The sequence below is a fragment of the Mus pahari genome, chromosome 4 (genome assembly GCF_900095145.1).
Source record: "Mus pahari chromosome 4, PAHARI_EIJ_v1.1, whole genome shotgun sequence".
Taxonomy (NCBI): Eukaryota; Metazoa; Chordata; class Mammalia; order Rodentia; family Muridae; genus Mus; species Mus pahari.
In genome coordinates, this window is record NC_034593.1 from 114,901,408 (window position 1) to 114,917,992 (window position 16,585).

The 16,585-nt window shown below is 39.3% G+C and overlaps 1 protein-coding gene across 14 annotated transcripts in view; it reads left to right on the plus strand.

Moving 5' to 3' along the window:
* Nucleotides 1–16,585, plus strand: part of Camk2d (calcium/calmodulin dependent protein kinase II delta) — a 247,575-nt gene that overhangs the window by 182,949 nt on the left and 48,041 nt on the right. For all 14 annotated transcript variants that reach the window (XM_021197000.2, XM_021197012.1, XM_029537955.1 and 11 more), the window contains exons 7-9: nt 35–137; nt 3,608–3,691; nt 15,292–15,386. In XM_021197000.2, the coding sequence (XP_021052659.1) occupies nt 35–137; nt 3,608–3,691; nt 15,292–15,386 (282 nt within the window). The remainder of the gene's footprint in view (nt 1–34; nt 138–3,607; nt 3,692–15,291; nt 15,387–16,585) is intronic.

Genomic DNA, 16,585 nt, shown 5'->3' on the forward strand with positions numbered 1-16,585 from the left:
TCCCTCTCTCTCTTTCTTTCCTTTCTAAATAAAGCCTGAGAATTTGCTTTTAGCTAGCAAGTCCAAAGGAGCAGCTGTGAAGCTGGCAGACTTCGGCTTAGCCATAGAAGTTCAAGGCGACCAGCAGGCGTGGTTTGGTAAGTAGGGCTACTCTCCTTCTGGCTATGGTGCTCTCCCATCTCAGCCTGGCACCTCTGGTTCCTTACAGTCATTCATTCTCCAGCCACACAGGAAGGGGACTCTAGCAGCATCTTCACTAATTTTAACACACCGGACCTGATGTTAAATTGGTCTATAATGAGAAAATATGTTAAGAGAAAACATTGAGAAATTAAGGTCTTTCTTTCAGACTTTGCAAAATAGTTTGTGGTAAAATGGATTCTGTTCTAAGAGTTAACAGCAGGGCTGAAGTGTGTCCTCTGGAACACACACTAGTGCATTTCACTTTCATCTTTAATCCCATGTATTTGGTTCCTTTCATTCATTTTTCACTCTCTAGCCTGGATATCTTTGAATAGTGGCCAAAACTGTGTGAATTGACATCCTCTGGAGCACATTTGATAAGACTGTAAAAATTAAAATGAGACAAATGACCACAGAAGCATACACATATATCCCATTTCTCCTAAGTGACTGGATGGAAATGGCATCTTCAGTTGTCGTTAACGTTTTGTTGCTGCTGGGGCAGCAGAGGCTCACTCCGATGATCTTGCCTCATGGAAGAATTACTTTACTTAGTGGCCATTCTGCCTCTCACTGTAAATATCAAGTGGAGAAGAGAATCTATTAGATATATTTCCAACCGTTGGTATTTCTGTTTCTTCGTTGTCTGTTTTAATATTCTTTGGAGTAAAAACCATGTTATTCCTGGAGACAGCACATCCTTATTAACATTGATAGTATATATATTTATATTAAATCTATCTATTCTATCTATCCATATATATATATATATATATATATATATATATATATATATATCAGTCCTACATTCTTAGGAGCTAAATCTCCTGATGAAGAAGACCTTGCCTACTGTGCTCCAGCAAGCTATATTCAAAAGGTCATTCATTGTGCAATCTATTGTTTCCTGAAATCCATGCATTTGGATGAGTGATTCAGAATATTTAGACTAGAGTCAACTGACAGTTCAAGTGATGGGGTTCTGAGTAAGTGTAAGAATGACAGCATTTTCTTGACATTTTATTCTCAGGATGAGGGTTCATATATTTTATATTTGTATTTATTTGTTTATTCAGGCTCTCACTGTATAGACCAGGCTGGTCTTGAACTCACAATCCTATGATCTCAGTGTGCCAAATACTGGCATTTTATACATGTGTACTACCACCCTTAGCCTGATCTCTTCATTTCTTATAGTTATGGAGTAATTTTCTTCTATGTCTTTTCCAAAGAGAAAGTCATTAACTGTCCTGTTCTTGGCCATCTATTATGACTAGGTTACTTAAGGCAAATGGAAGTTTTAGTAGCTTTAAATCATGAACTACATGGATTGCATATGAAAGAGTGAAACTGTGTGAGACAAATATAGACATCTAATGAGAATGAGGATGGTACAAACCAAGACTCACATATTAACATCATAACAAGAACAAGACGATCATTTCCAAGAGACACTAAAGGGGCTTGTTGTCGGGTTAAGTCTCAGAACAAGAGCACATTGGATGTGTGAGAGGGATCTGAAAGCACACGGGCCTTCCTCAGAACTTTAGATGAGGTTTTATTGGATTTTCTTTCCTGAAGCCTTGGAGGAGGGGTGGTGAAAGTAGAAAGGGTGTCTGTGGTGTGCAGTATTCCAGGGCCATTGAACAGCTTCTTGCACCAATTGTACCCACCCTTGCTTTTCAATGACCCCACATTATGCCCTCAGGTAAGCCTTGACCTTCCAGCAGTGGAGTCTCAGTGGATTAATGATAAGCCTTGTAAAACTTAAGCTGTGCAAAGGGGACCTGCCCTGGAGTCCTTTCTCATGGTTCACCACATCCTCGCAAACAGAGGAGGAAAAGAGTAATAAAATGAATGAGGATTAGATAAAAATAAAATGAAATCATTGGCTTTTATTTCATCTAACTTTTCTAGAGAAATAACTCTGTCATATATCTTCTTTCTTGTATGTCTTTGTTTTTGTTTTGTTTTGTTTTTCCTGTAGTAAGTATAAGTTCATTGTAGAAATGAGGAATGGTTTGTTTCTTGGATGCTTAGCCTCCCAGTAAATAAACATGGCAACACAGCATTAGTTATTAGTTTATGGTGGGAGGAGTCTATGAGGGAGTGTTCTTTTTTTAAATTTTTTTTATTTTTATATTTTAGATATTTTCTTTATTTACATTTCAAATGTTAACCTCTTTCCTAATTTCCCCTCCGAAAATCTCCTATCGCCTCCCCTCTCCCCCTGCTCCCCAACCCACCCACTCCGATTCTTGGCACTGGCATTCCCCTATACTAGGGCATAGAGCCTTCACAGGACCAAGGGCCTCTCCTCCCATCAATGTCCAACTAGGCCATCCTCTGCTACATATATAGCTAGAGCCACAAGTTCCACCATGTGTTTTCTTTGGTTGGTGGTACAGTTCCAAGGAGCTCTGGGGGTAATAGTTAGTTCTTTTAAAGAGACTTTCCATTTTTGCCTTTTAAAGGAACATTTTCAAATGGAAATGGTTACCTTTGTTATTGTTAAATATCCTTTATTTGAAAACTCGTTTTCAGTAGTAGAAAATATTTTCCACTGGGGTCTAGTTACAAATTTTATTGTTACTTAAGCATTCCTTATTGGGTTCTGAACTGCTTTGTATAATACAGAGTTTTCTTTGCCATCTACCCCCATCACTCTCTTTTGAAGTTGGAGGTCTTGTTGGTCAGCATTCAGTGATGATTCATCTGAATGTCCCTGGGTCTCCACTTAGTTGCCAGCTATGAATACGCCCTGGTTATTTATTAGTACACATTGAACTGATATTTTTCTGGACTTATTTCTTCTCAGAATAAGTTCTTCAGTTACTGGTAGTCCTAGCCTTACCCTTGTGATGCTGTATCCAAATGATATTTGTTTTAAAATATATTATCTGGAAATCTGCTTTTGATTTGTCTTGGTATGTAGTTGTCCAGTCCTCCTCCCTTTCATGAGAATTTAAGTGTTACCATTTGCAAAGAACTATTCTACCCTCGGGTTTCTCATTATTTACTTACTTACTTATTTATTTATTTATTTATTTTACAGATTTAGTTCCTCTTCTTTGATAGGTGACTTTCCTAGGCAATTAAGTGTCACCTTTTGCAAAAAAGCTAATCTACCTTCAGTTTTCTCTTTTTTTTTTTTTACAGATTTAGTTTGAACTTCCATATAAGTGATGTTAAAAAAACACGTAAAATAATGTATCCCTGTGTCACAAAGACTAGATAGCATGGTAGACCTTGTGTGTGTGCATGTGTGTGTGTGTGTGTGTGCGCACACCCTTTCAAATATGCTACACGGTAGGACCAACAGAGCTTATCTTCAGTTAAAGAAGGCCCCTAAAGCATCCCTTCTTAGTGATCATTTTCTACTGCTGTTGTCATGCCAACCCTGACTCATGAGAATCTGTTCTCCTAGGTTTTGCTGGCACACCTGGGTATCTTTCTCCAGAAGTCCTGCGTAAAGACCCTTATGGAAAACCAGTGGATATGTGGGCATGCGGTAAGAAATCAGATTTTCAGGCAGATTTTGTAATGTACCAGTGTCTTCATCAATTCGGGCTGCAATATCAAAATACCAGAGACTGACCAGCTTAAATAACTGAAAAGCAATTTTAATGATCCTAGTAGCTGGAAAGCCTAAAGTCATGGTACCTATAGATTTACTGTCCAGACAGACTGTATGTCTGGGCTCATAAATGTCTATCTTCTGTTTTGAGTTCACCCATGGTGAAGAGTCTTTATCTAACTAGGGGCATCATAATCTGAACCGTGAACATTTTTTACCACTGAAGGCTTCCCTTCTAATTTCGTCAGAGTGAGGTTAATGATGTCACCATGTGAAGTATGGGAGGGACACAAATATTCCATAGCGAGCAGTGTTGCTAGACTTGAACTCGGAACCTTTCAAACTTTAGTCTCCTAAATGATTCCTAGAGAGGGGTATAAAGAATGTCTCATGGTTTCCATGAGGGCGGGAGTGGGCAAGTTGACCTTTCCAGAGGTGTTCTGGTGACGCCAGTGCTTTGTTTTAGAACACCGAGAACACAGGGATGGAGGGCCTTATGGGGTTATACACTCACACCACTGAGCCAAGCAGTTCTTCTAACGAAAACTGTTTGCCTAGGACACTTGGCAGGGATTCCAAGAATGAGAGTAAATCTTGAAAATAAGGAGTGATTAGAGCCTGATTCAAGCCTTGATCTGCCAACCCTAATGAAAAAAAAAAAAAAAATATCCTGTGCAGACTTAGCCATGCAATGGGGAGAATTGCAACATCGTTTCTCATAATAGCATTTTTAATGTGTTGACAAATTCTTCAAACATTTGGAAAACTGAAGTAAGGGAAATCCTATGGATTTCTCTGAATATTTTTCTGCTAGGGTTCTCAGCACAGCCTAGTGTTCTAAGTCTTAAACAACCCCCATACGACTGTCTAAAAATAGGTTTGACCTACCAAAGTCTGGCTGTGGTGTGCTGTGGGCAAGTTCCAGAGCTGCGCTTGTCAGCAGACCTAGAAGGTGATTGTAAAATTGATTTGTAGGTTCTGGAAATAACTTCTTTGATTCGGTTTTACTTTAAGAAATATCTCTGTCAGAAGGATATACCATCCCATACTCTCTTCCTTGTCAGCGTTATGTCCCCAGCAACCACCTGGTATTTAATGCCAAACTGGGAGAATCCAGTGTGTTCTGAGTTCTTTTCATATCTAAAAAGGTGGTTATGAGAAGGGGCTGTATTTATAATCATGTCTGGATGCCAGTTTTTGGTTTGCACTAACTCTTAATATCCATGATTTTTCCCCCTTTAACTGTAAAATAAGAATACTAAACCCTCACAGAATTGTGGGAGGGTCAGGAAAGGCACATATTTAGAGACAACACTTTACAATGTGTAAATCAGTGTGAAATGTAAAGCCATCATCATTCTGAAGGTTTGGAGATAACACTTAAATCAAAGGCTGAGATCTTAGATGCATTTCAAATGCCTTCTTCCCTCTGCCTTCCTGAGGCGGTTTTGTTTTTAAGATGAACTCAAAGGTACCTGTGAGTGAGAACTAGTGCAAACTGTTCTTTTCCAAGTCTTAGTAGCTCAAACACTTCCCTTACACTAGCTCCCAGACCAGGTTTGTTTCTACTGATGAACTTACAGGAAACAGACTGGACCATGACTCAGGCTGACTGACAATAGCAAATCTTATGGAATATAGTCATATTCTTGAAAATATTTTGAAGTATAGTAGAACCATGCTTTCTGAAGTATGGGGGTGGATGGGTAAAATGCCATGTTTGGATCTTAAACTCTTTAGGGACCATGTGGGAAGTTACTGGTCTGGAACAAGAGAAGAGTTACTGAAGTATTAAGGCTAGCATCTCAGCTCTGGGACTCCTAAAAAGCTAGACTTGGTCAGCCACTTTAAATGCTAAAGACACTACAAAAGCAGAGACAGAAGATTTAATCGATGTGACCACACTGACTAGTGTGAGCAAAGAGGGGCCATGACCCCAAATCTGTGTTTGGGGTGTGTGGGGTGTGATAAATGTAGCAGGGAACAAGCTGTAGATATGATTAATAAGCCCCCGTCAAAGTGTAGCTTGCTTACTGTCTCAGTTCCAGTTCAGCAATGATTGAAGAACTGTTTATTTTTACTGGACAACTTGGTTCTCATGCACTGCTCCAGGATACTGTGTGGCCATCATAGAAAATTTCCTCCCATTGTGGGGGGCTGCCCTGCCAGGCTTTGCTGTAACTGGAATCCGAGGTATCTGGAGGTTGAAGACAGTGGCTTGTATTTGTGTGTCTTCAACCTTGGGGAAGGACCACACGAGTGTCACCGGATTTTACATCGAGAGTCCTTGAGTGATTAGCATTGCTATGAGGAATGAAACAGGGGTGTGACCCAATTGGAAGAATGTAGATTAAATAGAAGGGAAGGAACGCAGAGACTATGGACATCTTGTAGTCACGTGTCTAGAAATTCACCAGAGGCCACAAGACCCATTGCTATAGTCAACTAAAACTCTCACAGCACATAGTTAGGGAAATGAAAACCACTGGGCACAGCTTAATTGTTACGGTTTCCTTCTTGGTTTTTTTGTTTAGTTTTTGTTTTGCTTTTTTTACATTTCTTGATCATCGTTATTTGTTTCATTGCTTGACATTTTTTGTTATGTCAACTCAGGTGACAAGAAGGAATGTGAAATTGTCATAAAATGGCATCTTCTTGCTTATTATTTTTTTATTTTAGCTTATGGCTTACTTTGAGGATAAGCATATCATTCATCAGCTCTTCTATCTCCAATTAGGTTTGGGGGTTGTTTTGTTGTTGTTGTTTTTTTTTTTAAATAGATACTGGATTGTGTGGTAAGAAATTATGTGAGATAATTTTTTTAAGAAAAGCAACTCCAGAGAAAGGGCTGTTATTTAATGTGATGTAGGTTGTAAACATTCACCGTAACAGGGTCCTTATCATATTAGTGGTTGACATAGAGCAATGCAGCAAACATGGCTATAGAGACTAAAGGAAGAAATTAGGTAGAAATTAGGTCTATCTCATCCTCCAAGCTCCATGCTCCCAGAATTATAACTGAGATTCAAAACATATTTACAAATACCTGGGCCGTATAGCTAGGCTTTTCTCTTACTAGAGCATAACAAATTAACCCATTTACTCTAATCTACATTCTGCCAGGTACCATTCATCCATCTCACCACATCTCCCCAGGCAAATCTCCCATGCCTGCCTCTCTCCCAGAATCCTTTTTGCCTCCCGGATGTCCCACCTCTTATTTACTGCCTAAGCCATAGGCCATCAGATTTATTACTGACAGGTGCCATATCCATACAGATAAGACATTCTCTCTACATTCTACACTATTAGAAACATCCACTTATCTGCACTTAGGAAATCTCAGCAGCATCATTACCTTGCATTTAAGATCTCAGAGTATGGTCTGACTGAGAACTCGTCTTTGAAAGCAACCAGTCCATTAGTGAAATGTAAATAGTAGACACAAAGGAAGCCAGAACATAACCCTGTGTTCTGCCATTTCCAATAGTAAATTGACTTTAATGGTTTTCTTATATCTAAAGCATCTTCCATAAGTCCCTACTGAGATAGGCAAATGTTTATAGATGTCCCTGGATTGCTGGCTTTTAATAGAGTTCCTCCCATTAAAAATTCCTTAAAAATAAAAGATAGAAGGAGGAGGGATCCAGTAAGCATAGGCTTGCCTCTCAGAATATAGTTATCCTTCTTAGGACTTTATTTGTCTTATTAGATGTCACTCTGAATGATCATGAGTAACAGTATACCTCTAATGGTTATAGAATGTACCATGACTTTGGCCAAACTTTGGATGATTATGGAATATGTTTCTTCTTTTCTTGCATAGTGAACTGTGTGTCCATAGACACATAACTCCAGGGAAACAGTCTTTCCATAATTCAGCTTGAATAAGTCAACACTGGGCGTTTTGTTACTCTGAAATCCCAGCCCATTTGACAGTAGGCTGCTACTGTCATTATTGTAGCTGCCTGACACTGGGCCACCAGTTTATCACCTTCTTCAACAGTCACCACCCAGAGGGCCTTGTGCTCAAATATAGTCTTTACCAGTGCCCTCCTCCTTAGAATGAATGACATTTTCTTAAATGTCTCAGGGAAGATATTTAAGAACGCCTCTTATGTGTATGTGTAATTTCCCAAATTTGGTGCTTTTTAGATGTGAACTACAGATTATACTTCAGTATGTTCTGAGGTCTTATCAAAAGTTGAGCTTTCTGGGACATGCCCCAGAAGTATTGGATAAAATTCTCTGAGGCCATATAATCCAGCAACCTCACTATTGGTTGTATATTTAAAAGACTTGAAAGCAGAATTCTTTAAGAGATTGTGTCTGCCTAAGTCTATAACAGCATTATTCACAAGAGAGTAAACAAAGATATAGACAAGTTTATCAGTTAAGCACTATGCCATATATAATAGTATATTATATTGTCATAAAAGAGACAGGAAATGTTCTCCCATGCACTACCAGATGGAGGAACATCAGAGGCATTGCATTAGTGAAGAACAGCATGAAACCACAAGCCCCGCATGACTCTGTTCACGTATCTGAAGTAGTTTAATTCACAAAGCCAGAAAGAGGGAAGGTTTCAATGTTGAGAGACACAAGCCTTTGGGAGAGCTGCTCTTAACACTTGTGAATCTGCTTGACCCCACTGAACTGTACCCTTGAAAAACCATGCATCTATTTCATGGACTACATAATGTTCTATGTTTAAATATAATGTTTTCTTAAAAAAAAAAAAAAAGACAACTGCAATAGAAAAGGTCTGTCAGACATGGCTTAGGATCAGGATCTTGCAATTTTTTCCAAGCTTGCCATCTGAGTCTGATGAACACCACACTGGACACCAGTGCCCAAGCCAGCCAGGGTCTCCTTTAAGGCAGCAGATTGTAGGATTCGTGCATAGTTAGTAAAGGCTGCAGACAGGTGTCCTTCGGGATGCTATCACAAAGCAGCACACAGCAGCGTGTGAACTGCACAGATGGGTGGCTCATCGTTTTGGAGAATGGGAGACTAAGACAACAAAGCTAGTGGTGCTTCTACTGAGGATGCTTTGCAAAGTTACACACTGGCAACATTTTTTTTTTTTGGCTTTTGTTTAAAATTTATTTTATTAGATATTTTCTTTATTTACATTTCAAATGTTATCCCCTTTCCTGGTTTCCCTTCGAAACCCTCCTATCCTCTCCCCCTCCCCCTGCTCACCAATCCACCCACTCCTGCTTCCTGGCCCTGGAATTCCCCTACACTGGGGCTTAGAGCTTTCACAGGACCAAGGGCCTCTCCTCCCTTTGATGACCAACTAGACCATCCTCTGCTACATATGCAGCTAGAGCCATGAGTCCCACCATGTGTTTTCTTTGGTTGGTGGTTTAGACCCAGGGACCGCTGGGATTACTGGTTAGTTCATATTGTTGTTCTTCGTATGGGGATGCAAACCCCTTCAGCTCCTTGGGTACTTTCTCTAGCTCCTTCATTGGGGACCCGATGCTCTGTCCAATGAATGGCTGTAAGCATCCACTTCTGTATTTGTCAGGCACTGGCAGAGCCTCCCAAGAGACAGCTATATCAGCCTTCTGTCAGAAAACTCTGTTGGCATCCACAATAGTGTCTGGATTTGGTGATTGTATATAGAATGGATCCCCAGATGGGGCAGTCTATGGATGGGCATTCCTTCAGTCTCTGCTCCACACTTTTTCTCTATAATTCCTTCCAAGGGTACTTTGTTCCCTCTTCTAAGAAGGATGGAAGTATCCATACTTTGGTCTTCCTTCTTCTCATAGCAACCCTATTTATAATAACCAGAAGCTGGAAAGAACCCAGATGTCCCTCAACAGAGGATACAGTAAATGTGGTACATTTACACAACAAGGTACTATCCAGCTATTAAAAACAATGAATTTATGAAATTGTTAGACAATTGGATAGATCTGGAGGATATCATTCTGAGTGAGTTAACTCAGTCACAACAGAACACACATGATATGCACTCACTGATAAGTGGATATTAGTCCAGAGGCTCAGAATACTCAAGATACAATTTGCAAAACACATGAAACTCAAGAAGAAGGAAGACCAAAGTGTGGATACTTCTCTCCTTCTTAGAATGGGGAACAAAATACCTATGGAAGGAGTTACAGAGACAATGTTCAGAGCTGAGATGGAAGGAAGGACCATATAGAGACTGCCCCACCCGGGCATCCATCCTATGTACAACCATCAAACCCAGACACTATTGCATATGCCAGAAAGATTTTGTTGACAGGGGTTTAGGATTTTAACATACAATTTTTATTTTGAGAAGACTCAAACATACAGTTTGCTGTAGGTACTCCTTAGTCATCTTGGGCACATACCCAGTTCTTCTATTTGGGGAAATATCAACATTTATTATTTATCTTTGCCAGCACTATTCCGTGGTATAGACAGTTTCATCCTCTGAGAAATGACTTTTACCCTGCTAACTGTTTATCACTTTCCATCCTAAGAGCATTAGAAGATATGGGTGAGCCATACATATCCCTCTGGTTAATTGTACATTTCCAGATCCCCCTGTGGGTGTATAGTTTGTATGCTCCACTTAGCAAGGTGAACTAAGTGTCTTGTATGATTTCTCCACTAACTTTACCACAGTTTCTCAGCTTTCAGTCATTTCTTCTTCCATGAAAGCAGTCATTAGAATGTTTGATCATTTGTGTGGTTATAGGCTTAATCATTTTTTTCTGATATTAGCTTTCATTAAAATAAGTTTGGAATGTTCTTGATGAAGTAGTCTTTCTTCCTAATCAGTAATCAGTGCTTCTCAAAGCTCTGATTAATCAAACATCTCTCATATCTTCCAAACACAAATTAATGCATAAACCAAAGAAAATGGGGCAGCATCATTTAACAATGTTATATGTAATCAATTGTGTCAAAAATGCTTTTCATGCCATTGATTTTAGGAATGTTGAAATATACAAAAGAGAAAGTACTATAATGAGTAGATGGCTAAGGTTACTTCACCTTTCCCCCACATATTCTCCTGTTCTGTGGCTGCTTTATTCAAAATCTAAATGTCACGTGAGTATATCTGTACAAAAAAGGGACTCCGAGTTTAAGTAGGACAATAATACAACTTATTAAGCATGGCATAGCAATAGCTTAATGAGTTCTCTTCACATTTTCCCTAGCCCTTTTCTTATTTTACAAGTTTGTTATTGATTTGTTGTCTTTAGTCTCGTGAATCTGTTTTGGTACGTAGATTTGATAAATCACTGTATCTCTCCCTACTCGTTTCCAATGTATGTGTCTCCACAGAACACACATATGTGGTCACCCTTAGTCTTGCTATGCTGTGTGTCCCTCCTACCATTTGTGTACTAGCTGATTCTGTACTCTTGCTGATATCTCCATCATGGAGAGTATAGGAACATCTTGTCATTTCAGAAGGAAAAAAAGTTAAAGAACTCTGGGGTTTTGGTCACAGGAGCCAACATGAGGCTCATATCCACCTGCCAGAGATGGAACTGTTACAAGAACACTAAGAAAAATAGCACACTAAATTAAAGTACACACACATACACACACAATTCATTTCTTTATGATGGTACAATCTAAGAGGCATTCTGAAATTTGTGAGACTCATAAAAGCAAATGAGTAATTTCAAAAACAGGTTAATAAAAGTCAAACGAAATGGGCTGTTACTTGGCCTTTCCTGTGTAGGTTGTACCTTAAAGTAATTAGGTAATGGGGAAAAAAGTTTTCCTATTTTAAAAAGGTGAAATAGAATTAGAATACCAATTTGTAAAGCATTCAGGCAGTGATTAGCAAGGGCCAGTTAGGTCATAAGAGACCAGTAAGTGGAGGTCACATCAGCACCCCTGAAATACCCATTGTGGTGGTTATTGCTAATTGTCAACTTGACAAGATCTAGAATCACCAAGGAGACAAATCTCCAGCTGTGCCTTTGATATCTCTGTGAGCGATTATTTAAGGTAGGTTAACCCTTGGACACCCCTGTGAGAGTTCATCTAGGTTAGACGGACTGTTGGACATCCCTGTCAGGGAATCATCTATGTCAGGTTAACCTCCGGACAGCACTGTTAGGGATCGTCTAGGTAAGGTTAGCCCTCAGACATCCCTGTAGAGGATTATCTTGATTGGGTAATTCAGGTGAGACGACCTACCATGGAAGAAAGTGGTACCATCAACACACATGCTAGTCACTTAGCCACTTAGTCTCCTTGTTTACAATCTATAAAATGTGATTAGTAGCATATCTACCACTATATAGAATTAAATGAGATAATAATTTAAAATACATGTAAAAAAAATCATTCATAAAGAAGCCTTGATGCAACATTATCATTATGCTATAAGTCCACTAGCCATTCTTTATTTTCAGAGAACAGAAGGAAGCATAATTCAGAAGCCCTTACACTCTAAGGAGAAAATCCAAAGAAGCTTACAGAATAATTCAAAGATGCATTGACAATTCTACCTCAGTTACCCAATAGTACTTTCTCTCTTACCTTCTAAGTCTTTGAGTCTAAAGCATTTTTATTTCTAATATTTATACTACCAAAAGTATATTTTCTGTAGAAACCACTTGGCCATTTATCAAATGACTAAATCATGAGATGGTGTGTGACTTTACAGAAGAGGTCTCTGAAAAAGTTCTGCTCACCCCAAATTTGGCACCAGTGACAGATCAAGGAAGATTATACTGCAGTCCAAATTGGTGAGCCAGTGAATTTACTGGTGTTATTTATATGAACATGAACAACTCAAAAGCATCCGAGTGACCAAAGTGCCACCCTACTGTGGGTGGCAACTCACAAAAGCTGCAATCCTGGAACTCTGCAGTGTGAAGGCAGCTTTGCTAGTGGAAGAGTCTCCTCTCCATACCAGTGTATATAACCTTGGTCAAAGAAGGACCTTGCAGATCTCTTAAATTTTAGGGACTTCCTCGGATAAGATTTGTGAGTTGCTTTCTTCCTGTGTCTTACAGAGCCTCCTTCCAGGAAGGAAAGTTTTGATTTGGAACTTCCTGGGCCTTAGCAGGCCTCCCTGTAGTGTGAAGTGTTCCAATCTTGAGGATATTGCTGTGCCGTGTACTATAGTAGGCATTGTTAGCTCCCCCTTGGACAAAAGGCCTCCATGAGGTTCCACTTCCCATAGAAGTAATGTTAGACATCAACTGCTTACAAAAGCCTCAGGAAAGAAAAACCTGGATCAAAGTGGGAAAGGCCTCAGCTGCAAGGCCGTTTAATCATTTTGTAACAACCTAATGCTGTTTTTATTAGGAAAATGTCTGCATTCACCAGACAATGTGGGGATTACAAAACAAATGGTTTTTTTTTTTTTTTTCACTCTTTGCACCATAGGTGAGAAATAAAAGTATTTCAAATGAGTTTCTTTACAACTCATCCTAGAAAAGTAAGTTTGGCTATTGGTTATCTCCATGGCCATCTCAACGGTTGAGTCATCTGTTCTATCAGATAATAAAAATAATATGAAAATTAAATTAATGCACATCAAGTCTACAACAGTACACTTTGTACAATACATTTCTAGCCTTGGTATATAAGCCATGACAGTTTTGTTTTTTTTTTTTTTAAGATGACTATTATTTTAAATATTTTACTCCAGGTTAATCACCTTCCCATTACTATGACAAATTGCCACAGATAATGACATGGTAATTGTGTCTTGAAGTTGTACAAGTTGCAGCCAACAATATATCAGTATCTTGGCCTGTGGTGACCATATGGAGAACTCATGGCAAGAGTACATGGCATAACAAGACCACTTAACTAATGACCAGAGAGCAAGAGGAGGAGGAGGAGGAGGAGGAGGAGGAGGAGGAACCAAAATCCAACATATCCCAGTCACTTGGAGATAGCTGTAGGCTTTACTTCTTAATAACAGCTCCTCCGGGTACCAAAACACTAATGTGTGGGCACATGGGAACATTCAAGATAAAATTTATCATCCCACTACATGACATTATAGGTCGTTGTTGGGTTAGTTTTGCCTGGGTGGTTTTGTCTGCTTGCTTGACAGTTATAATGATCAGACCCAGCCAGGGATCCAGGCACGCTAGGCAAGCACTCTGCCGGAGATTCTCTAGCTACTGGTTAGATTCTAAGACTCTACTTCAAACTGTATTCCAGAAATAGGCAATAAAAGATGGAGGAGATCAGACTATTTTCTTCAAAGCCATTTAATTCAGTGGTGGCTTTTGTATAAGTAATTCCAGACTAATAGATAAGAGATGCATTAGATCTCCCCCACCAGGAGCTCTAGGAGCCAAGGAACGCCCACTCTCGGGTGGCGGGGGGGGGGGGGGGGGAACAATCCCAAGGCAGCTGGGCAGAGCTCCACCTGCCTTGCTCTTCTCCCTTGGCCTTTCCAGGCTTAAGGAAGCAAGGAGGGCAAGGCTTATAGCTGAGGCCACAGGGACCTCAGACCTTCCTCTAGGAAAATCTGCTACAAAGGAAACAAAGACCTTGGCAGGTTAGTAGTGTGTGAAAAGTAACTAGAAAATATTTGAAGGCAAATGGGACCATAATTTTATTTTTAGAATTTTTACCTATAAAGCAATATCATGTAAAAACCACAGTCTATGAGTATAGTTTTCATTTAAATAATGAATCGCATGTTGACTAACTCATAAGTGCAACTGCCCTTGGATGGGCAGTTTCCAAATGCACAAACTCAACCATCATTCATCAGATATTTGGGGGTGAAAACCACAATTGCATCACTGAATGTACACAGACTTTTTCCTTGTCTCTAAAAATTATGATGCAGCAACTCCTTTACAGCATTGTATGGCTTTTTTAGGTTTAGCTTAATAACTTCCACAATTCTATCAGTGGGACCTGAGCATGCACAGATGTTGATATCTGTGAAGTGATCCTGGAACCTGTCCCGTCTGCATACCAACCTTGCATTTAGCTACATATTTTTGCAATAAATCTCAGATTGCATTACAATGATGTGCTTACGACTTTGGATGTTGCATGCAGTTTCTCCCTCCTCTTACTTTCCTGTAATGCATGGCTCTTTGGTGAGGTCTATTTGAGAGAAAAGCTTTTAGTTTTAAAAATGCATTATTGATGAGAAAATGGTTATGTCTTTTTATATGTTATCAGCATCCCAAGATACGCTGGTTTATTGAGAACATAAACTTGTAACCAGGACACTGCAGTCAACAAAGGCCCTCATTGTCAGTAGATTAGGAAGTAGATAACAAAAATCTTATATGGAAAAATGGAAGGCAAAAATGACCTCCAAAATGAAGGAGCATTTCCTCTTTAGGTGTTGCCCTGCCTGCCTCTTTACAATGCTTTGTTCCACAGGGTGAACTGACAATGTATCAGTGTGGAGCACAAGAGAGAAAAGAAGAGCTGTCACCTTCTAGAGAGGGAGGCTTTAGGACAGGATACAGTATGTCTCTCTGAAGCCATTCCCACGCTTCCCTCTGCCTTCATACCATATTGGTTGGGCACATTTGACTCATTGTCTGTTATGATCTCCTCAGGCGTCATCCTCTACATCTTGCTGGTGGGATACCCACCCTTCTGGGATGAAGATCAGCATAGACTGTATCAGCAGATCAAGGCTGGAGCGTATGATGTATGTAATAAGTACCCATATGGCTTCGAATGGGGGTTGGTTGGTTGGTTGGTTGGTTGGTTTACTGCCAAGAGCAAAGGTTGTTGTTGCTATTTGTTTAATAATTTATTTTAAATCTGTCATTTATCAGCTAGTATGATGTAAATTTGTCTTAGACTATGAAGAAAATTATATCTAGTACAAAATATACTTATATGAAAAGAAGGTTAATTTTCAAAAGTAGTTAGGATAGCATTGGGTTGAGGAAAATGATTTTTAGTGTCAGGCCACAAATTTCAAGTTATTATAGCTAGACTCACATACATCTTTATGAATCAAAATAGGAAACATCACAATCAATATATTTTTGGCTATGAGAAATATGTTTATTTCTGTTGCATAAAAATTCATGAATTTGTAGAAAGCATTTTCTGCATCCTGTTAGTTGTAGAGGTGTTATCTAAATGCTTGAAGATGTTTGGCCAGTTGGGGAGAGGGAAGGCGGCCATAAGAGATGAGTTAACACTTCACAACCCTATTCATTCAACATTTGAAGTGTTGTGCCATATACAGAGGTGTTGTCATAAAGAACGTGGCAGCTCTAGGCAATGCAGTTTGTGTTATATCCTGTCAATTTTCTGAGCACACTTCTCAGATGTAGTAGTTTCCTGGGGTTCAGGAAGCTGTGGTGGATCTGATTAGCAACAGGCCACCAAACAGTGACCACAGTCTTTTTTGAGTGCAAATTTGGCTTTGGGGAGTGCTCTGAATCTGCTTCTCAGTCCAGCCACTCTCCAGCCAGTTACCATGTGCTATCTACTCTTTTTCAAATCACAACATGATGGGGAAATGGTTTCTTGGTGAGTAGAATAAGAGATGATAACAATTCAAGATTATTTCTTTCTCTGGCCAGCTTATAGGGCACCCACTTGCAAAATCATGGCTACCTTGTCAGCATTACTTCCAGTTAAGTGTTTTAGGAATTCACACATTAATATCTCAGACATGTTCACATTAAAACCAGTGGGTCAAATTAAAAATAAACGTGACCAATTTTATCTTGTTAGTTATTTCTTTGTTGCAGCAGACAGTGGTATGAATTAATCTGTTTTATATAATTTAATGTATAATGGGAAATTTTATGAAACAATGCACTGCTTATAGAAATGAGGAATACATTTGGATTTTCTCTCTCTCTCTCTCTCTCTCTCTCTCTCTCT